This window comes from Ctenopharyngodon idella, chromosome 10 (assembly GCF_019924925.1).
Source record: "Ctenopharyngodon idella isolate HZGC_01 chromosome 10, HZGC01, whole genome shotgun sequence".
In the NCBI taxonomy this organism is placed as follows: domain Eukaryota; kingdom Metazoa; phylum Chordata; class Actinopteri; order Cypriniformes; family Xenocyprididae; genus Ctenopharyngodon; species Ctenopharyngodon idella.
The window spans coordinates 26,025,639-26,051,227 of record NC_067229.1 but is presented as its reverse complement, the minus strand read 5'-3'; the positions used below and the strand labels follow the sequence as shown (position 1 = coordinate 26,051,227).

Genomic DNA, 25,589 nt, shown 5'->3' with positions numbered 1-25,589 from the left:
CCTTCTCCTCCTCATTTGTCAAGAACCATCGTAGTGGTGCCAAAACCTGGGAGGAAGGATGAATGCCCTGTCAAAGAGCCCATCCGAGCAGGGCTGAGCAGAGTCTGCCGCCGTAGACGCTCGAGGCGGTGGGCTGGAGTGAATTGCCGGGGGGACAGACAAACTCGCTGCTGTCCACCTAGAGGGGTGGCTGCCATCTGCAAAGGGGACGGAGGAGTCGCTGCCATTTGCCTGAGGCCTGAGCCTGCTGCCGTCCAACATGACGGGGACTCGCAAGAAACGGGACTCACTGCCAGGTGCCCGAAGCTGGAGGAGCCTTCGCCGTCCACCAGGGGGCGGAGGAGTCAGAGGAGAGCACAGTCCCGTGGGTATGTGGCAAGCAAGGAGGGGCCGAAAGCTGTGGGAATAGAGCGAGGCCGGTGGTCAACAGTCTCGACTCCCATAAAGGAGCTCCGGAAGGATAAAAGGAGGAGTGACAACAGTGAAGGAGGAGAGAAGACCAGGCCTGGATGTGTTTTTTGGTGCTTTAGTTTAGTTTACTTTACTTTTGTTTTGTTCGTTATGTTTATTTTATTATTAAAGTTATGTTTAATACCTTCTTACTACTATCAATGTTGAAAACAGTTGTGCTGCTTAATATTTTTGAATGTCATTTTAGTCAAGATATTCCAGGATTCTGTATAGAAAGCTCAGAACAATAGCATTTACACCACGTTCCAAATTATTATGCAAGTGACATATCAGTAAGATTTCAGTACAATAAACATTCAGATTTTAGTTTTTCTAAGAAAATGTTTGTTTGTTTGTTTGTTTGTTTGTTTATTTATCCATGTCTTTTTAGATAACCGGTATCAATCTCAGACAAAATAATTTGCCAGGTCTATGGAAACCCTACTTAGAGGTTGTTCCACATTATTAAGCAAGTCACAGTTCTCATGCAATATGGGGAGGAAGAAAGATCTTTCTGAAGATGAAAAGCATGAAATGGTGCAATGTTGTACAAAAGGCATGAAAACAACTAATATTGTGTGAAAACTGAATGGAGATTATTGAATTATCATAAGATTTGTGAGTGATTTAGAGCACAGCAGAACTCGGTCAGATAAAGGCTTATTAATGAAAGTTCCTGTCAAAAAAATTAATTGTATTAAAAGGGCAGCTATAAAAAACAAAACAAAAAAAAAAACAGGTATTTGAAGCTTCTGGTCTCAAGAAACTCTCCATGCAGGCTGGCAGTTGTGCGTAAAGATGCATTTCAGCCACTCCAAACCAAAGCTCACAAAGAGAAACATTTACAGTGGGTTTAGAAATACATGAAGACTCATTTTTAAATAGTTTTATTCACTGACTAATGCCGTACTACAATGGATGGATTTCTAGATGGTTGGTGAATGGCCACCACGTTCCAACAAGACTGCGACGTCAGCAAGGAGCTGGTGGGTGATGATTTGGGCTGGAATATTGGGAAGTGAGATGGAAGGTCCCTTTAGGGTCTCTGGAGGTATTAAAATGACTTTTGCAAGATATGTGGAGTTCATAAATACAAAGTTCAGTCATGAAACTCTAACCGAGCGCTGATTGGTTCTTTCTATGCCGTGGCACCAGCCAATCAGAAGTAATTCCAAATCCACGCAACCATATATATCGTACCCTAGCCTGTGATCGACAAGCTGCGCAATGTGAAGCGCTGTTATCCCTCCTCCTCCCCAGCGCCACCTGTAGAGATCTGCTACGGGGGTTCTACCATTCTTGCAGCAGCCTTTTCCTTGTTGTTTTCTTAGACTAAGCTGAACAGATTTGTATTTGCTCAGCAGCAGCAGTAGCAGTAGCAACAGCAGCAGCAACGTAGCAGATCTCGTACGCCAAAATCAAGCCATGTATACTTCATGCCCCATGCTAATAAATGCTGGTTGAATTTAATCCACTCCAAGAGTTGTCATGATTGAACTGGCCATTTTCATCTATGGTATAAAATATAGGATAGTGCCTTCTGAAATACAATGCACTATGCACTATCCCATGCAGCAAAAAAACACCACAGCAATAAAACTGTTTGAAAATGTATTTCTACACCCACTGTAAATGTTTCTCTCTGTGAGGTTTGGTTAGCGGTGGCTAAAATGCATCTTTACGCACAACTGCCAGCCTGCATGGAGAGCTTCTTGAGACTCCAGAGACACCAGCAGCTTCAAATACCTGTTTGCTGCTCAACACTGGCTTTTTTTATAGCTGCCCTTTTAATACAATTAATTTTTTTGACAGGAACTTTCATTAATAAGCCTTTATCTGACCGAGTTCTGCTGTGCTCTAAATCACTCACAAATCTTATGATAATTCGATAATCTCCATTCAGTTTTCACACAATATTAGTTGTTTTCATGCCTTTTGCACAACATTGGACCACTTCACGCTTTTCATCTTCAGAAAGATCTTTCTTCCTCCCCATATTGCATGAGAACTGTGACTTGCTTAATAATGTGGAACAACCTCTAAGTAGGGTTTCCATAGACCTGGCAAATTATTTTGTCTGAGATTGATACCAGTTATCTAAACTCAATTGTATACATTACTTTTGAACAGTAATGTATACAATTGAGTTTAAAGCACATAAATATATGTGATGCTACCTTAGGATGGATGGAATTTCTTTGAAAAGGCCGAGTGGGACAATCTTTACCTGATTGCTCTTTGATGATTCTCTGTGCTATCCTGTCGATGGTGCCCAGTTTCTGTGTGAACACATCCAGATAGTCACCCATGGCGGCAAACTCTATTGGCCGTCCTCTCAGTTTATAACCACCCGTCACATACTTCACAGATTCCCCCATTTTAGTCAGCAGAGCCAGGCCTTGGCGCTTATTCAAGTCCTGAAAAGTCAAGCATACAGTACATCAAGTCTCGTGGCCAAAAAAATGCTGCCAAGCCCAATTAAATCCCACAGACTTTCTGAAACAAGCTTACAATCTTGGAATATACTATTAGCATACTGCAAAAGCTCAATGTTGTTAGGCCGCTCTCAACAACACATCTGGATCTGGTAATAAACAGCTAGTAAGGATTTCCATCATTAGTAATCAAACACACCACCGCCAGAACAGGACACTGTGAGAAACTATATAAACCTGAAGCACGACACATTTACAATTCTTGTACACTTAGCCGTTATATTTCTAAATTTGATTTACAAATTATTCCTTCAATTTATAAGGTCAGTTTGGACTGGGCACTGTGTTTACAAGGATTTTGTTTTGAATACTAAATACTTTTAAGAACATTAAAGTCACGATTAAACTGAAGAAGCGACAGATATTTTATTTTGTATTGTGACATGCATCTGAGTGAAACAAATTATCAGAAGAGAAACAAATGTTAGACAGGGCTTGGTTCTTTGGAATCGGTTGTTCATTGGATGTTGTGGGTGTGAAAAGTAAAAAGTGAATGCGAGTGAATGCGAGTTTAAGCAGAATAAATGATTGGAGAAGTCCTGTATACGTCACCAGAGAGAAGCATTTCACTGCAAAATCCAATTATATTTTGATTAAACATTACAAGGTTGAAACATTTAAAAAAAAAAAAAAAATGAAACATATACAAAGATTAATCGTTCACAATACGATTAATAACATGCATTTAGAAAAGTAAATTTTCTTTTCATGCCGACTTTAATGCACTCACCTTGGCTGAAAGAAATGCATTGAAATGTTCGTTGAAAGAGAGCACCGGATGGTCTGCAACACGTTTGAGGAACTTGTCTAGTGCCTTTCTTCTGGTCTCCACAAACTCCTCTGAAAAACGGTCCACCACTCCCTTCATAACAAACTTCTCAGGCAAAGGCTATACGATCGCAGAAAGGAGAAACAACAACAAACGTAGTCACTCGCATGGTCTGAAATAACAGATTTTAGTCAAAAACAATCCTTGCAACATTTAATGTCTCATTAAATAACTACTTATACTAATGCACAAATGCATTAAACGATTGGATTTGTGTGCAGAGCCATGGAGGGTCTTCCTCTACCTACTGGAATAAGGTGGGTGGGTTGGCTTTCCTCTAATTTGTTCCTCAGCCAGTCAAAATCCTGGTAGCGTCGCCTTACCGAGTACTCCGGCAGGTCAAACTCTGTCCTGGTGGTCTGTAGGTCACGCAGAAGCAAAAACCGGTGAATAACAAAGGATACATTCACATAAAATATATATTTACATAGAAAAAAAATGTCATAATATTACTGTTTTTACTGTATTTTTGATCAAATACGTTGTGTCTTATACAGGGTTATCAGTCATTGACAGTGCTGTTATTAGTTTTATTGTAACTAAAACTAAAACCAGTAAAAATAGTTTTGTTAAAATAAAGCTGAAATAACAAAGATAAATATTAGATGAAAAATTTAAACTTAAAAAAACTTTGCTTTGGCAACTAACTGACATATATAATGCTGCATTCACAATCACAACATGTCGTAATGACCGTAATTTCGAGATGACAACATGTGATATTCTACTCTGAGGTGTTACAGCAGTCACAATCCACAAAAACCCAGCAATGACTTTACAAAGGGCTGATAGGGAGTGACTCTGAGATGCAAGTCATTGCGTTTTGCCACTCTGGTTTTTCATTAGCACCTCTATATGTCTATATGAGCTCCAGAAACTGCCACAGTGAGCATGTTTCAGATCACAGTGTAAGCAGAACAAGTCTGAAAACAACTGCCACAAGAGTTAAACAACAGAATTTCTAAGCAAAGAGGAAAGATGATCTTGTGACAATGAACTACTCTAAATACCAATGACAATTTAGTCACTTCAGCAGCCACTTTAATGCACAGTGATCTACAGGTACAGTCAAACTAGAGCAAACTGACAGTTTAGGGATCAACAATTCAGATTAACCACTTAGCCACATCACCCAATGAAATCTGTCTAAATAGGCTTCTTATCCTTCATGCATTTGCCTTGGATAACACCTTAAAATAATTGCACAAATTATAACAGCAGCTAGTGGTTAATAAAGTCAAGAAACGGACCGTCTAAGAGCTTTGCCTTCTGACCTTTGTGCAGACTCTGTAGGTGATGTATGTCTCCATAGTAGACACATGTTTCTTGGGGTCGTCTACAGTCACAAACAGGTCACGTGTTTCTCCGTCCAAATCATCATCGAGCTGTAGTCGGTTCAGCAGAGATGATGAGGAGGCGGGGCTTGATGTATCTACTGGAGTCCCATTGGGCAGACTCAGGTCCTGTGGGCGGGGATAACAACAGAGAGACTTAATGGAAAAAACTGATATTCTACGGAGTCAATCTAAACATGAAATAAATAGCATAATAAATACCATATTCTTTTAACATGAACCACATTAACTATTATTCATAATTTCCTATTCTGAAACAATATAATGAAATATAATGAAGGTCACTTTACCCATGAAATGTATCATTGCAGAAACAAAGCATTTTTAGTTGCTTTTGGGTAATTTAAGATCACAGTAATACAAGAAGCATGACATGTGCATGAAGCTCTGAAATAAGACTGGCATAATTCAGTGCTTTAACAGTCACATTAAGCCTAAAACTGTGAGTACAAACAGTTTTAAGGCGAATTATACAAAGATACTACTCATGCTAGTGTAGTACATAATATTTCTCTGTAGTACATCGTATTTATACAGTGTGAGCACACAGTATGCAAAGTTTCTGTATATATGGAATACCCAGATGACATTTTTAATGTTGTTGACATTTCACTCATAATTTAAGTGGACTACCAAAAGTTAACGGATTAGTTCACTTTAAAATAAAAATTACCCCAAGCTTTACTCACCCTCAAGCCATCCTAGGAGTATATGAATTTCTTCTTTCAGATGAACACAATCAGACTTTTATTAACAAATATCCTGATGCATCCAAGCTTTATAATAGCAGTGAACGTCTCCGGCAAGTCTGGTGGAAGCTAGATATTTTACTTACACTTGTTTTACTTATAACTTGTTAAAGGACTAATCCATTTTCAAATAAAAATTCTGATAATTTACTCACCCCCATGTCATCCAAGATGTCCATGTCCTTCTTTCGCTGCGCGCCGCGTTCGTTACGTAAGTTGAATAGGGAAGGCGTAGGACACACAGTGTAATCAGTCATTTTAAGAAAATGACTGATTGTTTCACTAGATAAGACCCTTATTCCTCGTCTGGTTTCGTTTAAAGCCCTTTGAAGCTGCACTAAAACTAATTTTGACCTTCAAATGTTTGAAATCCATTGAAGTCCACTATAAGGAGAAAAATCCTGGAATGTTTTCATCAAAAACCTTAATTTCTTTTCGACTGAAGAAAGAAGGACATTGACATCTTGGATGACACGGGGGTGAGTAAATTATCAGGAAATGTTTATTTGAAAGTGGACTAATCCTTTAAATATAGATATTTTTCTTACACAAACACATCGCTTCGCTTCAGAAGGCCTTTATTAACCCCCCGGAGCCCTGTAGAGTATGTTTTGCTTTGGAAGGACGCACTTTCTTGAGCTTCATAGTTCATACTCGTTGGTCCAGTTCACTACTATTATAAAGCTTAGATGCATCAGGATATTTATTAATATAACTCCGATTGTGTTCATCAGAAAGAAGAAAGTCATATACACCTAGGCTGGCTTGAGGGTGAGTAAAACTTGGGCTAATTTATATTTTAAAGTGAACTAATCATTTAAGACATTTTTAGGGCTATTAATTTACCCAGTGTCAAAATAAAATTTGATTTAAAAAAAAATTAAAGCTAAAATTACAGGGGAGTGGACCTTTTTCATTGTACCTTTCCATTAGTGTGTAATTTAGCTGTTTGTGCATGTAAACAATCTGAACAGTTCCAAAGCACAAAGTCCACACCAGAGGGAGTAAATCTCTCCAAAAGAAAACACCTGCCTCAAACGCCTAGTTTGTTGTCCTGCCATTATTTCCATAACATACTGTAGCTTCACATTTGTAACGTCAAACATGAATAACACATTTTTGTTAAAACCATAAGAAAATATTTTTAAGACTGCTGATTTTTTTGTAGGCTGCTGGTTTTTGTTAATAGAAATCAGCTGCAACAAAATATTTTGCCAAAAGACACAGAATAAACTTGTTTGATTAAATGTTTTTACCTTACTGGAATCAAAACTGTGAATCGATAATGATCGGAATCGATAAGCAGAATCGCTAAAATTCAAACGATGCCCAACCCTACAAGTGAATGACCGATTTACCTGTTAAACCTGAAAACATGTTGTGGTAGACGGCCTGAACAAAACTATCAAATACTACAGTACAGTCTGATATGTTCATCTTGGAATAATGGTTACTATTTCACTTTAAAATATATTTAAAATCAATAGTAGGCAGTGTGAATTATATAATGCATAGTATTCAGCAAGTAAGCTATTAATCAAACACATGTCTCTGGAGCCTTCAGTAATTCAATTCTCCAGTCACATGATATAGACAGCTTAGGTAGACTGTAGCTGCGTCCTCTGGAGATTGCATTTGTAGGCTGCATATGTCACCTAGGACGTCTTATTTAAGAAAAGTAACCATAATAAAATTGACTTATTCCTTGTGAGGTGTAAAATACTGTAATTTCTTTCTTACTTTGCAATCTAATGGCTGCTGTTCTTAAATGAGACCACCTCAATGACGTACGCAGCGACAAATGCGACCTCCAGAGGATGCAGCCTTTGAAATGAAATGCAGCTTGTGACACTGAATATCATCCTGTGTACTGTCTTATGAAGTCTGGCCTCTTTTGCACGTCACACTATGATAAATCACTCACAACCATAGCACACAAAACATACGATATATGGAATGCTTTAAAATTATTTTTTATTTTTTTAAATCTTACCACCTCCAAACCTTTGAACTGCAGAGTGTATGTATTTCTCCTTTGACTTTTTATGTTTAAATGCAAAAAAAACTAATTAACACAAGGAACAGGAAACCTGCAGCAAAACGTTGGAATTACATATAGCGAACCCATTTTCAGATCCAGCATTTAGGAAACTGTGACAGCTTTTTCCTGATCACATGCCCACTGTTGAGTTCTAAAACAAGTTCTCTGACCTTCTTTTTGCTGAACTGACAAACGAGGGATAGTGCACAGCCCAAACCTGCCTTTTCAGTCCAAACATTCACATGAATTAACAGCCCATACAACATACAAGATTAATAAAATTGCAACACCCCTCTCATTTTTACACCCATTCATACTCATTGTTTTTGATCTCAGGATCTTTCTGACACAACCCTACATTCCAAAACAGTGTTTTGTTTTGTTTTTGAGTAAACATGGTTTTATGATCAAGCAGCAACTGTCAAAACTCAAAAAGATTTGGAGAAAGTGTTACAAAATGCATAATGAACAGTAAGGCCGTTAGCTGTGGTCATATTAGACCTAAAGCCAGAAGAAAACTATTCATCACTCAAGACTAAAAGTGTACTTCTGCTTTGTTCTTTTTCACCATCTACAGAAATTAACAACCTACCCCCGGTTTCAAAGACAAAGCTTAAGACTAGTCGTCCCAGACTACAATGCATTATTGAGCCGATTTAACTGAAAGCAACTTACAATGACATATCTTAAAATATATCAATGCCATTTGTTTTGAAGCACACATTCAAGATGCACACCAGTAATGTTTTTTTTTTTTCTAAGGCACGTTTGTAAAAGCTACTTAAATGTCTTAACTGAACTGAGGCCTACTCTTGGCTTAGTGTATTTGTCAAAGTTCATGAACTCTGTCTGGAGTCACACAGTGTGCAAACAGGCAATTTCATTCTTGACTAGATGAATGACCACTGACTGCAAACCACAAAGTTATACAGTGGCCCCAAAAGTGTCCAAACACTTTAAAGAATCAAAGCAAGCAGCATTTACTTTAAAATCACCATGAAAACAAAACTGACAATTCTTGTTTTTTAATGGAATATTGCAGTTTTTATTATAAAATATTTATCCATGCACATCATTATTGTTTTATGGGGATGTAACGATACCCTTATGTCACGATTTGATACATATCAAGATACTGAACTCACGATACAATATTATTGTGATACTTCAAGACATATGGTAAAAGGTTAACAAAAATGTAACTGTTGATTAAAATGCTAAATTTGGTATTACATTGGGGGTGGAAATGAATAGGCTTGGACTTGGTGCTGGTAACCCAATGCACAGGACAACGTTAATACCAGAATAAAAATATTCATGATTCTGAAGCTGAAAATGCAGAAAAATACGAATATGTTTGCACTCTGTCATTGCCTAGATATAATTAAAATAATGTAGGCCACTTTTTACTGGTAACACAAGACATTTGGCATTATCAGGACCCACAAATATTCCCCCATTGCATTATTATACATTATATTCAACATTTTATATATAGTAGTTCAATGTAAAAACTGACACTAAAACTCTCTTAACTCGAATTATTTTCCCCTCACAAAATAATTTTTATTTTGGGTGAACTATACACAATACATATTGTCATTATCCACTATACATATTGTTGCATTTTTTTTATTGCAATATATTGTGACATGATGTATTGTTACACCCCTATTGTTTTAAATTCATGCGTCTCGTAATCTTTAATCAAAATAACTTCCCCTCCCTCTTGTAGTGACATCTCTTCTCTGACGACGTGTTTACTGGCATGAGGGCAGGACAACCTGTCACTCACATGAGATCCACTAATAGCAAACCACAACCATCAAATCAATTCCCCATGGACAAAATCAGGTCCCGCCCTACATTTGTTCTTGTTCCAGAAGCCATTTCACTGGGATATACGTCACAATAGGGAAGAAAAGACTATCACAACTTCCGTTTCATGCCAACTTAAAAGAAACACAGCACAAGCACAAACCTGTAGTTACTCTGCTATAGGACACCTGTGAATTTCATGGCCGTTACAAACTAGAAGTTGTGAAAAACACAAATGGGCACATCATTGAATAAATACTCTAAATCTAAACTGCAGCCACATGTAAAACAGGTATTTGAGCTTTTATACTGATTCTGACCTATTTTTTAGATTTACCACCTTAAAATTATTGCTATTTCAGAATAAAACTGAAAATATGTAAAAATGTTTCCAAAGAAAACAGGAAAAGATAAGGCAATCACCACAAAACAGTTAATTATTAACTTGTTTTTACCAGGAAAATATGCATTACCCAACATGTTACCCGGCATTGTGTATCCTAAGATTCCATGTACAGTAGAGTTGCATAATTAATCGTTTAAAGATTGCAAACTCAATTCAAACACCCAAGCAATCTTATTCCTAAATGACAATGATTCGGCTGTGTCTATTAAACCTTTAACAAGTATGGTCACAGCAAACATTCAGCTCTACGTTCTGACCCAGAGAGAGCACTTGTCATGTACAGGAATGAAACAGCTTCACAAACAGTCTTTTTAACATCACAGGATCATTATTTCTGTCATACAATAATTCAAATTATCACAAAAGTACTAGCGATAAAGGTTTATAGTTCGGATATAAACACTGATGTCTACAGAAGCAATCAAAATAGAGTAAATCACCTACTGAAAGTAAATTGATGCTTCAAATAAAGATTATCAATTACATCATTACACCAGTAGTTTGCGACAGGTAACTTAAAAAATGTGTCATTGAATCATTCATTCAAGAGGTTCGTTCAAAAAAGCGGATTCATCCAGTAATGAAACAAATGACATTTTTATGAGTGAGTCATTGAATCATTCACTTAAGATATTCGTTCAACAACGCTGATTCATCCAGTAATTTAAAATGAATTAAACATTTTTTAAATAGACCGCAGCTATTAACATTTTATCATAACCTTTAGTAAGTTACATTATTTTGTTTACTTTGTTTGAAATTTTTTTTTTTAAATCCAGTTTTCCCAAAATGTTTACAGTGTCAGAAACACAAAAGTGAGTTTCTGCTTATTAACAGTAATCTGCAAAGACACCCCAAATTTGGGGATTTTTAAAAAATATTTCAGTGCTGAATCTAAATATGGCTTACGTAGCTTCCAATCTTATTCCATCCACCTCTAATAATAATGAAGTACAGATAAAAAATAAAAAGCTAAAATTATATACAATGTTATTAATATGAACTAACCAAGAATTCCTAGCATTTGCACCCAATTAAAAACACAGAAGTCACAATGCAAATGTGACAACAGTAAATGTATCAGCTCAAAAAGAGCTCTTCATGTGTCATGTGTAAAACACAATAAACAATGGAGTCAGAGAGCGTCTCAGTGGGCTGTGCCTCGCTCTACACAGCTCTATTGTACAGGAACACAGACATGATACACATCTAGGGCTCAGACTGATTATAGTTTCCACTTCACACATTATAATACTACTATTATTATAATTTATTAATAGCAGTTTTTCATAAAATGTTACGTATATTCAAATACAAATTCTTTATTCCTTCTTCTTTCACTGTAACTTCACTTTTCCTTTAAGTCTAAATTTAGTGATCTCAATTTTCGGGACAAAAATAAATATTTCATATTCTGAAACCTCTGCTGCATATTATATTTTCATGCAACACACATCATTATAAACAACAACTGTAAACTGAGAGACCAGATTAATTTAATTTCATTATACTTATTAATCAAACCTCTCGCTTTCTTAAACAACACACCTAAAAGCAGAAAAATATATGCTTCTGTTTATCAATTATGGTATATCATTACCAGTCCACAGTACCATACTGAATAATCACCATATTAATTTGTCATGGCATTTACAAGGTACACAGTACATATCCACCATGGTACACGACCAATAAACCATGGTATTAATATGGTAAATACAAATACATATACACATACATATATATATACACACACACACAAATATATATACACACACAAATATATATACACACGCACACAATTTATATAGAACAATTACAAAGAAACTGACATTGAATTAAACGTGACAAAAGACATTGAATTAAACGTGAAATACATAAACTGAAAGTGTTTTCTGGTAAAACGTACTCCAGTAATAAACTTCGAAGAATCATTTTTTACACTGAAAGCAGGATATTACCATGGAACCATTGACGAAAAACGTGGTATTACCATGGTGCAAAATGATGAAATATCAGCGTTTACTCTTTGTGGCTGGATAAACTCTACTTGATTTTCAGACACATAATGACACGCTTAAATGACACTGTTTAAATGGACATCGTTAGTGTTGATGTATTATGGAGTAGCGTCTCTCAAAACCTAATGCTGCCTACCTAGACAGCAGCTCTAGGCTCATGTTGCCCAAAATGCTGCACGTACCAATGTTGCCCCAAAACAGCTGATGTATTTCGACACAGCGCTTATCTCACCTTCTCTCCAGCACCGCTGGGGTTGAGCACATCTGGGCTGCGGCTCAGCGCGGACTCCTCGGCGGACAGAGGGTGGCAGATATCCTGAATGGACTTCTGCCCGGACGAGGCCAGTGATCGGGGGGTACCAGCACTCATCGCGCTGCTGCTGATCTCTGATCGCGCAGGTGTTTTTATTTCACCGAGGCAGCAAACATCTGTCAGCTGACAAGCAACGCGCAGAAGCGGAACTACACTTGTCAGCTGACTCGCAACAGAGACGTGCACTTCCGGAAAGCGTCACCTCTTTTCAAAATAAAAGTTATCGTTTCTTCTCTTAAAAGTCTTAGGATGCACTGAGTGATCAACAATTAATTCTTGATACGCACACATTTCTCTTTTTTTCACTGGTTTGAATCCAAGGTTTTATAATTTATGCGATTGTTTGTGTATTCCAGGAGAAACGAAGGTTTTTTTAATTTAACTGAACCAATTGCTTCGCGAAACAATTCATTGTTTCTAATCGCTCGAAACACCACAGGCTGCGGCACCTGTGGGTCAAAACGGCAAATGCAACGGAAACTCAGCCCAAATATGCATAATTTACATGTACCGTTCATGTCCAAACAAATTGCAAGTTTTTTTTTACGTGAAAAGTGTAAACTATTAAAAGTAATATACAAATAAATAAATACCAATAAATACAAAGTTTCTGTCAGATTTGTGTTTTATTTTAATGTGTAGTGCTTGCTGTGTGTGTTATTAGTATCATTCTTTTTTTATTACACACAAATGCATTAAATTTATTAAAAATGTACCTATTACGACCCACGATCAGTTAACTCGTTCGTTGGTTAACCAAATCATCGGCATCTAACAGCAAACCATCAGAATTTTGGAATGTTTCTTTTTTATTATTATAACATTATAATGCAAATGTTGAACAAAATACAATTATGCATACAAAAACAATAAAAAGAGAAAAACAACTAAAAAATACTAAGGTATTTATAAATAAGTACTGGGGAAATATAAAATTCAGAATAAGGATACAATTAGGTATAAAATATCAAACAAACAAACAAATAAATTTAAACGATTTAAAAGTATCAAAGCCCCGTTTGCTGAAATAGCGTGACTTGGCGCGTTCAGGTGTTTTCAGAAAAACACCTACCTTTTGAAACAAGCTTCGAATCACAGATTCGAAACAAAAGATTCGAAAATGTTTCGAAGCTTCATGAAGCAATAAAGTTTCGAAAGCACCCATCACTAAATACCCAGTGCCACCGAGGGCGGCAGTAATGCGTTACTGAGGCTCTGGCTGAAATAAATACAGAAGAAGATCCTTTCAGTCCATGTGCTGTGATCGATGTGAGCTGGACGGTCAGTGAGACCAACGAATAAAAGGTAGAGAACATTTTAATATTACGTTTAGCCCACTGATTTTTGTTTAGATTAACCTTTATATTTGAACTGACCCAATGATTAAACAACACTACCCATCTGACCCTGAACACAGGGGAAAGATTATTTACTCTTATATGAGGGTCGATCTAATACATGTTCATGATTCTGAGGAAACTTTTCTTGTTGCTGTAACATTTCCTTCTTTGTTCTTTCATTTCAGATTAAGACACGTGTGGAAGATTCATCTCAATATTTATAGTGTTTGTGTGCTTATTTGATTAATAAATAGTTCTTGTTCGTTAGTGTTTGACTGTCTTGTACTCTTTTGTTCTTCTGTCCTGTGGAATTCAATGCATTTCTTAATAAACAATCTTTCTGTGGTTGAGCTGCATTTACTCATGGAAAACCTGGAAGTGTCAGGTTGTTTTAAAACGTATAATAAATTTTGAAATTTTGACTGATGCCGAAGTTTATGTTCTGGTTTATATTGCAAATCTTTACGACTAAGACACTATAAAATGGTTTGTAAGAATGTATGCATCACAATATTGTTAAAGTATTTGTTTAGAAATCTATATTAAAATATACAAATGAATATAAGTACTATGGAAGTTATTAGAAAAAGAATGTTATAGAATAGTTAAAAAGCAAAAGATAAATCTTAAAATAGGCAGAAAAAATTAAATGTTCAATATTACCAATAAATAAATTAAAAAATGCAAATATCTGGAGATGACCACATGGTGCTTACATATTAACCTCAACTCGTAACAATATTGTGAGGAAAAATTACCAAATAAGCATTTTCTTTAATTTATAAAAAATATACGTTAATCGAAAACACAAAGCATCTAACCGATTCTTTCAGTTTAATCCTGATATTTATTACTAAAAAATAAAATCATAAAGCAGGGCGTAAAAAACTATTCTTATAAGTGCAGTGTTCGCAGAGTCAGCGCGTCCTCCAGTACAACAGGCGGCGCTGTGCGCCACAATAGAACAAACATGTTCAGAAGAACAAGACTCTTGCATGATGGGGACACGCTTGAAGGTGAGAAACAACAAACATTTACAATATGGATATTTTCTTACATTATTACAGTTATTTCTATTTAACACACTGTGTATCTGCCATGTTTATTAACAAACTTAGTAAATGCAGTTGCGGTTATTAAACTGATTAAATAGATGGCTTTATAAGAGCCATCTTTTTATATTTTATCCATTTTTATATATATATATTTGCAATTACTTTATATGCTTATTCTAAAGGTGCTGCGGGTGTTCAAAGATCTGCACAAGACAAGAAGAGATGTTTTTAAAGATGATGGCAGAGCTCTGACAGGTCTCACTCAGTGCTTACTGAACACATTTATCAATATTAAGAACTGATACGCTACTAAAAATATTCTCTACATACCTAACGTGCATTGTATTCCACTGACGTTTTATATTCATGTATATGCATTTTAATTTGCTTTTAGTTTAATTTGGTGCTTTTGTTTAATTGTAATTCCTGCCCTGTCTTTGACAGTTTTTAATCGTTACGTTCTGAATAAAAAAAATAATTTAGAAATTGTGTTTTAGTATATATTATTAAAATGGGTTAATGTCTGATACACGTTTTTTTTCCCTCTGGACATGAAGCTGCCAGGTTAAAAATCAATGAAGAATTCAAAAAGAACAAGAATGAAACGTCAGAAGAAAATATTAAAGAGGCAAGTCACATGAAAGCTAGTGTTATTGTTTTTGTTAACATTTTAAATTAAATGTTGTTTTGGTAACAGTGAGTAAAATATTTTACACAGCATTAACTAATATTAACAGATGCAACATTTGATCTTAAAAACGTAATAGTAAATGCTGAGATTAACATTAATTATTTTTTATTGTTAGTTCATGTGAACTAATGTTAACAAATTAAACCTTTTTAATTTGTTAAATTGTTACTCTTATTTTTCTATTTTCATTTTAAAGTTTTTTTTTTTTTGTCATTTTTATTAGGTTTTGGTTTTTTTAAACATGTCTATATAGTTTGTATTAGATATTTTAGAACTAAACTTTTTTTAGTAATAAACAATATTTTATATAGTATATAGTACAACTAAACAAAATTTATTTCATTGATAGATATTAAAGATATGAAACTGTCACTTCTGACTCTGAGGCTTAGAGATCAAGGCAAGAATCACAAAGCTTTATATTTAATATGCTTTTTCTTCTCAGATGCTTAAAATGGCCCGATCAGTTGAGACCATCCTTCGTGAAAGTGTGATACAGGTTGAGCATGTGGAGGAAAATAAAATCTGTAAGTGATTTGTGTGACATAATGGGTGAATCTCAAAAACATGTTCAGGTCACATTTCACACCGACATACAGACAAAGTTTTGTATGTTTTTATCCAGTTAGCATTTCTTGCATGATGGTATTTCCATGAAATTTAAGCATAATAATCCTCCCAAAATAGTTTTTCTGATTATTGAGTCATTACCGTATTAAAGAAGTGATTTTATATCCACATAAATTCAGACAGTACAACAAATACTACCCATGTATACTTTATGATTTAAATTGTATACGTATTTTAGAAATGCATAACAAGTTGATTTTATGTTATATCATAAATCTCTTTTTTTCCATTGGAGTAATAAGAATGTCATTTTAATTTGAGGTTGAAATATGACTAAACATCTTGAGTTTTTTAAAATGCATCATAATTTTGACATTCAAATCATTATTTCCTTGGGCTAAAAATCGTTGCTTATATTTTGTAGTGTTGCGGCCCCGCAAGAGTCTCCTGCTGGAAAATGTGCCGTACTGTGATTCACCCAGGAAAAAGACATGATCCTGATTTACTCCCACTGAAACCAATCACTTTTCTTCAGTGTTTTTCATATGCGACAGACCAAGGCACGTCTCTGATATAGGACAAGGAAGCAATCATTCATTCTTCATTTCCACTGGAATATCACACAGATGCCATAATAACATAACTATAATAACTTATATGTTGGTTCAAAGCTGATGTGATTGTGTTGAATTAAATGCTATGAATTGCCATATTGTAAATAGTATTTGTTTGGCTGAGTGTTGAATAAATTGTAAAAAATGTCTCTTTCAACATAATTGCAGTTCTTTTTTGGGTACAGGACAGATATACACTACATTTTAAGTAAAACCTAATAAATAAGTGGTAATATATTTTGAATACTCTTTAAAATGAGTAGACACTAGTGCATGAAAGAAGTGTTATTAATTGACAATTGACTTGGTATACATGAAAAAAGGACAATTATGTAATAACTAATAAGGTACCATTAAAAGGGGTTTCACCCCTTCACAGTCATCACAGTTATTATATGATCCACAAGATGTAATAATATAAAAAAAATCACATTTTCCACATAATTCATTAACTAACTGAATTCTATTAATTCATATTAAACATGCTCCATTCTAATTTACTGTCTAGAATATGAAAACATGTCTATAAATTAAACAATTTATAAAGTCTTGATCACAGTAAAGCATTTAGCGCAAATACTATCATAATCGTTCAAAATTGCAAGGAATGTAGAGGCAATTCTAATTCTTTGTGTCACAGAATATCAGAAGATGAGTTTCTTCGGCTTTTCCCAAGGAAATTCCTCTCGTCCAAAGTGTCCATAGCAGGCTGTTTTCTGGTAGATCGGTTTCTTCAGATCAAGCTCCCTGTAAGATCAAATTATTGCTGAATTCACATGTTCTCATAAATCTGAGGCTACATCTACACTAATCCGGATACATTTGAAAACATGTTTTTCTCTACATTTTGGCCTTCCGTTCACATTGAGACAGTGTTTTCATCCAGTGACAACTGCTTTTTGAAGACATTCCCCAAAGTGGATACATTTGGAAATGCTGTTTTTGCATTATAGTGTGGACTGTGAAAACCGAGGTACTTGAAAACAATGATGCATGTTTAATATGATGCATACTGTACCCACAGATGCACAATATATGGACAAAAGTATTGGCATACCTCGCCATTACACTAACATTGACTGTAATGACATTCTAAATACATATTCATTAATATGGAGTAGCAGCTTTAACAGCTTCCACTCTTCTGGCAAGATTTTGGAGTGTTTCTGTGGGAATTTTTCTCCATTCATCCAGTAGAGCATTTGTGAGGTCAGGCACTGATGTTGGACAAGAAGATCTGGCTCGCAATCTCCAGTTCATCCCAAAGGAGTTCAATGGGATTGCGGTCAGGCCAGTCAAGTTCTTCCACACCAATCTCATCCAACCATGTCTTTATGGACCTTGCTTTGTGCACTGGGGTACAGTCATGGTGGAATAGAAAAGAGCCTTCCCCAAACTGTTCCCACAAAGTTGGAAGCATAGCATTGTCTTGGTATTAAGATTTTCCTTCACTGGAAGTAAGGGGCCTAGCCCAACCCCTGAAAAATAGTCATTCCATTACCAAACTTTACAGCTGGCACAAAGCAGTCAGGCAGGTAATGAGCCCAAACATAGACTCACCCATCAGACTGCCAAACAGAGAAGCGTGATTTGTCATTCCACAGAACATGTTTCCACTGCTCCAGAGTCCAGTGGTGGCATGCCAGTTTAAGTTTGGAACTCTTCAGCTATGGAATCAGCAGAGCGTTGGCAACTTTTACGCACCATGCGCACTCAGTGACCCCGCTCTGTGACTTAACGTGGTCTTCCGCTTCATGGCTGAGTTGCTGCTGTTCCTAAACACTTCCACTTTCCAATAATACCACTTACAGTTGACCGTGGAATATCTAGCAGGGATAAAATAGTACCATGGTTGAATTCACTGAGCTTCTCTGAATGACCCATTTTTTTCACAAATGTTTGTGAATGTAGACTGCATGGTTACGTGCTGGATTTTATACACCCGTGGCAATGGATCTGACTGAAACACCTCAATTCAATAATTAAGAGGCGTGTTCCTGTACTTTTGTCCATTTATTGTATATATGGTTATACTGGCATGGTTTGCTTTCAATTCATTTTCATAGTGTTGTTAAAAATAAATGTTACTTTGTACAATCTTCATATTAAATTCCTGCAAAGATCACAGAAAACTGCAGCAAAACATAAGGGCAAATGTGTTTTAGACCATACATGGAATAGCAATTTTGAGTATGAATGGGATACAGAGATTTTGCTAATAAAATGATCGTGCCAGAAGAATAGCCTGAGAGCTTTATTATGTCTGGTCTCTCAGTATCATCTCAGTGAGCTTTTATTACACTTTATACATGTGTAGTATGATGATTTAAATGTTTTCAGGTGTTTCATTGTGGACAAGAAACTTTTGGAAAATTCTTAAAAATGCTAGTGTGGACAGAGAGTGTTTTGAAACAAAGACAGTTTTCAAATGTGTAAGGATTAATGTAGATGTAGCCTGCATTTCCACCTACATTTACAACCATAGGTATAATATAAAAAGAGCAATACAATGCAATACAACGTTCTGCTCTACTACGTATATACTACACTATATGTGTATACATACTTGACAATGACCCCTGGCCTCAGGTCAAAGTTTTTCTTGACGATCTCTAAAAGCTCGTCCTCATCTCTCGTTGATGTGCCGTAATGAAAGACAGACACTGACAAAGGGTGACTAATACCAATAGCATACGAGATCTATAACAAAAATATAATATTAACAATATAGTCTTGCATATCATTGTATCACTCAGTCAGAAAACACTTTCCTCTCTCATAAATGCCAAAAGCTGGTCCCGCTGTTTTATGGTTCGGTCACATTTACTGTTGCTCTGCAAAATTTCATTTCAGTCAAAAAAATCCATAATTTTTCATAAGGGCAGTACATTTAGCTACGCAGATTTTGCATCGGTTTCACGTTTTTTCATGTGAATTCACCGTACTGGCCAACAAAATGCTGGTTGGTTTGTTAGTGACTTCTGTGTGAGCTGTGCTTCATACAGGGGCCTTTTTTGCTAATGTGACCACGCTTTTACTGTGGTAACTAAGGCTACTTTTAAAATGTTACTGCAGCTTGATGTCTTTTTATGGTTTGACACAAATTTTGTACATTTATTAAAGTTATATAATACTTATACCATATACACATCCATAATCCTACTAAACTGACACCTGATACCAGATAGAGGTCTTACCTGAACCAGAACTCTCCGACACAGTTTGGCTTTGACGAGTGACTTGGCCACCCACCGGGCAGCATAAGCACCCGATCGATCTACTTTGGAGTAATCTTTACCAGAGAAGGCTCCACCGCCATGGCCACCCCATCCACCATAGGTGTCCACAATGATCTTTCTGCCAGTGAGACCAGCATCTCCCTAAAAAAACAGCAGCATTCACACCACTGATACCCCTTGTGAAAAAGAAGTACACTTTAGCATACATTTAAAATAGTACTTACTACAGAGATAATATACTTAAAGGGTTAGTTCACCCAAAAATGAAAATAATGTAATTTATACCTTCGTTCATCTTCAGAAGACAAATTAAGATATTTTTGATGAAACCCGATGGCTCAGTGAGGCCTCTATTGCCAGCAATAGCCAGCCTCTATTGTTTCAAATCAGTGGTTCAGATTGTGTGTCAAACTGCCAAACTTCCGAAATCATGTGACTTTGGCGCTCCGAACCATTGATTAGAAACAAAAGATTCGGAAAGCTTCGAAGCAGTGTTTTGAAATCGCCCATCACTTGATATTGTTGAAAAGTTTTTTTTTTTTTGTGCACAAAAAGTATTTACTTTAGCAACTACTGTAAGCTTCTACTAATGTTGAACTACTGTAGTCACATGAACTGTTTTAAATATGTTTTTAGTACCTTTCTGGGCACTGAAAGTGTAAATTAACTTGCTAGTAATAGAGGCCTCACTGAGCCATCGGATTTCATCAAAAATATCTTAATTTGTGTTCTGAAGATGAACGAATGTCTTACGGGTGTGGAACGACATGAGGGTGAGTAATTAATGACCTAATTTTCATTTTTGGGTGAATTAACCCTTTAAGTGCAAACTGAATGCAATGTTTTCAGACACTTAATGCTTGTTAATTGCAAATAAATAAAAACATTTAAATTTATATTAATTGACTAATAATCTGAACTTTAGAGTGCTATTTTGACAGACTTAAGCTGGACTTAAGTACATCTTTATATGTAATTTTATAATTACTTCTCTTGTCTTTGAAATATGGTTAAAGATACTGTTGAATGTACTGACAAGCTTTTATGGTAAACAAAAACATATTTTAATCTCATTTCTATTGACAACTGTACAGTATGTTACGTATTTAAATATATTTATAATTAGGGGGAGACCAGGTATGGTTGTAACACTTTTTGCTTCAGCATCTGTAACTCTGTAATCTGTAGCTAGAGTGCTCAAACTTGTATACAAAGTACCCACATTTGTTTACTACAAAAGGCACAAATTCAAACCTCTGTAAGAATATTACAGCCCTTATGAGTTGATGTCAAATACATTGTGTGCCTTTGTTACAATGTAACACATGGGTAAGTTGTAACATTTAGACAAAGGAAGCAAAAATAGCAGCCACGCCATGCAATATACTTTAAAAAACAGGTTTACTGAAACAATCTAAAAGAACAATGCAAAACAATGCCTGTCTTTCTGTGATTGTCCACAGCTCAAGTCCACTTACTGTTTCACTCAGGAGTTTGTGATTATAGGACTCCTAGCTAATCCCTGATTGGTGGAATTGGTGGTGTTACAACTCTCCCCATATTACAACCATACCCAGTCTTCCCCTACACATTTGCAATGATGAAGTTGCAATTTAGTCCATTTAAATATACTTTAAATGTATCAGATAACACTATAGTTAAAATTATAATCAAGTACTTTACATGTGCTTTAGTATGTTAGTCAACACATCAAAATAAATGTACTTCTTTAAAGCATGACAAAAGATTATTAAAACACAATGACTTAAAATGTACTATAAAGTAAAACTTTTAATTTGACATTATTCTGATTGGTTGTCAATGTATTTATCATTCATCAGCTGGAAAAAAAAAAACTTTATTAAAGGGTTAGTTCACCCAAAAATGAAATTTCTGTCACAAGTACTCACCCTCATGTTGTTCCCAATCCGTAAGACCTTCGTTCATCTTCGGAACACAAATTAAGATATTTTTGATGAAATCCGAGGGTTTCTGAACCACACATAGGCAGCAATGTTATTGCACCTTTTGAGGTCCAGAACCTTAATGTTATGAAGCGATGAGAATACTTTTTGTGCGCAAAAACAAAACAAAAATAATGACTTTATTCAACAATTTGAACCGTTGTCATATGTAGTGAACTCAGTGCAGGCTTCCTTGTTTACGTCCAAATCCTGGCTCATTATTGGCCGGATCCTGCGTCAGCATCACATGCATGCGTCGTGCTGCTCACATGTTCAGCTTTGGCCAATACTGACTTGGCGTTCGGATGTATACAAGGAAGCCTGCACTGAGTTCACAACGTATGACAATGGTTCAAATTGTTGAATAAAGTCGTTATTTTTGTTTTGTTTTTGCGCACAAAAAGTGTTCTCGTCGCTTCATAACATTAAGGTTGAACCACTGTAGTCACATGGACTATTTTAACCATGTTTTTAACTACCTTTCTGGATGTCAAAAGGTGCAATGATGTTGCTACCTATGTGTGGATCAGATACCCTTGGATTTCATCAAAAATATCTTAATTTGTGCTCTGAAGATGAATGAAGGTCTTACGGGTGTGGAATGACATGAGGGTGAGTAATTAATGACAAAAATTACATTTTTGGGTGAACTAACCCTTTACGGTGATTCCAACGATATCATTCCTCTATTTTGTTTTCGTTGCTGTTCTCATAGAATTAGAACGATTATTGAAACTTAGTTATTGTTTTAGTTATCATCCTTGATGTGCACAGGCCTTATTACTGATGCTTCCATTAGCAAACATCACTAAAAAACAGTTTCTGTGTGTGCTTACTTGTGGACCACCTAAAAGGAACTTCCCACTAGGCAGCAGGTGATAAATTGTCTTGTCATCCAGATATTTGGCAGGGATGACCGTCTTTACAACTTTCTCCATCAGATTGTTACGAATATCTTCCAGCGTGATGTCAGGACTGTGCTGAACTGAGATGACCAAGGTATGAACACGAACAGGCTCCATGGCACCCATGTCGTCACGATACTCCACAGTCACCTGCACTTGTTAATAATTAAAAACATCAACATTATCTGCTGCGTTTCAACTATTAGTTTACAGAGATAACAACGTGCGGGTGATTAGTGGTTTACTTCCTTAAACCTATCATCTCAAAGAGACCTTTCACCTGTGTTTTTGAATCTGGAAGAATCCAAGGACAAACTCCGGTCTTTGAAAGTTCCTTCAATTTGGCATTGAGTCTGTGAGCTAGTAGGATGGTGAGTGGCATACACTCCTCTGTTTCATCAGTGGCATAGCCAAACATTAAACCCTGGTGAGAAATCATACAACATTATTTATGCTATTTATTTTCCTGCCTAGAGTCACACAATACTTTTATCATGTTTATACATTTGCAAAACATATTTGTAAAATGAAAGCAAAATGCTATTTTTGAACAGAATATGCTGACCTGATCACCAGCGCCGATGTCCTCCATGTCTCGGCCTTCAAACACACAGTCACTGATCTCAGCACACTGAGGCTGCAGTGACACCAGCACATTGCACGTCTTATAGTCAAAACCTGGAGAGATCACATGATAATCATATTATTTGTCATAATACTCAATCTACGGAGCCCCTAAAGAGATATGGTGATGGAAAATATGAGATAGGAGGAAAAATGCTTTTGCCTTTTCTCACAAAAGTTTTGCATTCCCCCGAGAAACTTTGGAAAACTTTTGAGTACTTTGCGAGCGAACACAAAAGTTTTTGTGAGGGAAAGCGAAAGCATTGAAATATATTTTAACATCCCATCTCATATTCTTTTTTCCATCACCATGACCCTTTAGGGGCTACGTATTAATCAATCCTAATAAAGCTTAAATAAATATGGTGATATATTGGAATATACATAAAGTATATTCTAAACTTTGGGGTCAGCAAGATTTTTTTTAAAGAAATTAATACTTTTATTAAGCAAGAATACAACCTAAAGAAACCTAAGAAAAATTATGTATCAGTTTACACAGAAATATTATTTTTAAATTCATATACTCCCGTAAACTTCAATCAAAATAACTTCCCCTCTCTGTTGCAGCGACATCTCTTCTCTGATGACATGTTTACTGGCGTGAGGGCGGGGCAACCTGTCACTCACATGAGATCCACCAATAGCAAACCACAACCATCCAATCAATTCCCCATGGACAAAATCAAGCCCGCCCTACATTTGTTCCAGAAGCTATTCCATTCATATATATGACACAATAAGAGGAAAAAAATTGCAACTTCTGCTTCATGTCAATTTTAAAGATTGGAGTCATGGCTGCCGAGTTTTGAAATTGTAATAATGTATATGTATATATATGTAGATACCCTTAGATGAGTCGTCATATCCAATATTCTTGACAGTGTCTCTAACCACTTTCTGAAGATCCACGACAGCCTTTGAAGTCACTTCACCACACAGAAGGATCATACCAGTCTTGGACACACACTCTGTTCCAGAAATTGGAAAAGATTTTTATGTAAAGATGCCATGAAAAGGAATGGGGATGTCTATATGTGTGTAAAAAAAAAAAAACAACAACAACAAAAAAAACATTAAAATTTCTTAGATTCATGTGTGTAAAACCAGTCAACATAATGTCGTTTATGGTGATTTGAAATGTTATGAATGTGATAATTGTACCACAAGCCACTTTGGAGTCCGGGTCCTGTGTCAGGTAAGCGTCCAGAACAGCGTCACTAATCTGGTCACACATTTTATCTGTCAGCAACATATACATTATTATTAAGATTTTGTTTGACGGTGCGAATTATTTATTGATTGTTCATTGATCATTATCATTTCTCAAAAATCACGACTATTTATTTATGACTAACGGGGCATGTACAGACATGTAGCGTATAGCGAAACTCAGGATGTTTATCGGAATAGTAAATGTATACAGCGCATTAAAACCAATGCATTGCATTAATATAACATTATAATGTAAGTAATGCAACAGTATAATAAATGTAATGTTCACTAACAGTAATATCTGCACATGTCAACATGTAGTGCATGAAACATGTTTCATATTTACCAGAATGTCCTTCTCCTACAGACTCAGATGTGAAAAGGAAAGTTTTTCCTGATTTCTTACTACCAAAAGGATTCATGATGAATGCAGACTTGACAAAACTACCGCTTTATAACTGCAACTACTACAAAACCGTCTAGTGTAATGTTCACAGCCAGTCTAAAGTTTGAAGAACTTTAATGGGAGTGGCTTTAGAGTTAGTTTTTACTTCAACCAATCACACGCGACTTCTGACATCCAAGGATATAAATATAGACGACCATAAACCGTTGTCCTGGCTATAAAAAGCGTGCTCATTCCAAATGAGAGTGAATTAAAAACGGTCTGACGAGTTATCAGCGGGAACTTCGTGCTGACTTGAGGCTTGATGTTCTTAAAGCGGCCGGTAGAGGAAGCAAATAGTGATTCTCCCCTGAAATTCACTCGTAGACCTCGCAAGCGGTTAGTGCCATTTGTAGTGAACAGTCAGAAAATGGGATGTGTTAGCTGCCCTGACATTATCTCTAATTGAGGGTTAATGTTTGTAAATAAATAACTGTGCTGTTTTAACTC

At 36.0% G+C, this 25,589-nt stretch overlaps 3 protein-coding genes across 4 annotated transcripts in view; 1 reads left to right on the top strand and 2 right to left on the bottom strand.

Annotated features, from left to right (window-relative positions):
* snx30 (sorting nexin family member 30) overlaps positions 1-12,646 on the bottom strand; it is a 30,676-nt gene extending 18,030 nt beyond the window's left edge. Inside the window, exons 1-5 of the mRNA XM_051909150.1 lie at positions 12,397-12,646; positions 5,049-5,237; positions 4,023-4,133; positions 3,676-3,834; positions 2,678-2,867 (exon numbers count right to left, since the gene is read on the bottom strand). Coding sequence (XP_051765110.1) covers positions 2,678-2,867; positions 3,676-3,834; positions 4,023-4,133; positions 5,049-5,237; positions 12,397-12,534 — 787 coding nt within the window. The 5' untranslated portion in view covers positions 12,535-12,646. The remainder of the gene's footprint in view (positions 1-2,677; positions 2,868-3,675; positions 3,835-4,022; positions 4,134-5,048; positions 5,238-12,396) is intronic.
* A 2,093-nt stretch (positions 12,647-14,739) lies between these two features.
* On the top strand, positions 14,740-16,894 carry lyrm7 (LYR motif containing 7). The gene is made up of 5 exons (XM_051910735.1): positions 14,740-14,833; positions 15,055-15,127; positions 15,430-15,500; positions 16,009-16,090; positions 16,558-16,894. The coding sequence occupies exons 1-5, from the start codon at positions 14,813-14,815 to the stop codon at positions 16,626-16,628; spliced, it is 318 nt and encodes a 105-aa protein (XP_051766695.1). The 5' UTR covers positions 14,740-14,812; the 3' UTR covers positions 16,629-16,894.
* Positions 16,895-17,017: 123 nt separating this feature from the next.
* On the bottom strand, positions 17,018-25,323 carry mat2al (methionine adenosyltransferase II, alpha-like). Of its 2 annotated transcripts, none has more exons than XM_051910733.1 (9): positions 25,041-25,323; positions 24,644-24,721; positions 24,328-24,450; positions 23,421-23,533; positions 23,136-23,279; positions 22,787-23,005; positions 19,945-20,127; positions 19,314-19,447; positions 17,018-17,494 (listed from the first exon to the last, which is right to left on the bottom strand). In XM_051910733.1, the coding sequence occupies exons 1-9, from the start codon at positions 25,114-25,116 to the stop codon at positions 17,392-17,394; spliced, it is 1,173 nt and encodes a 390-aa protein (XP_051766693.1). In that variant the 5' UTR covers positions 25,117-25,323; the 3' UTR covers positions 17,018-17,391. The 2 variants fall into 2 exon arrangements, with proteins under 2 accessions (XP_051766693.1, XP_051766694.1); XM_051910734.1 differs by having other exon boundaries at positions 24,328-24,510; positions 25,041-25,171.
* Positions 25,324-25,589: the final 266 nt, after the last annotated feature.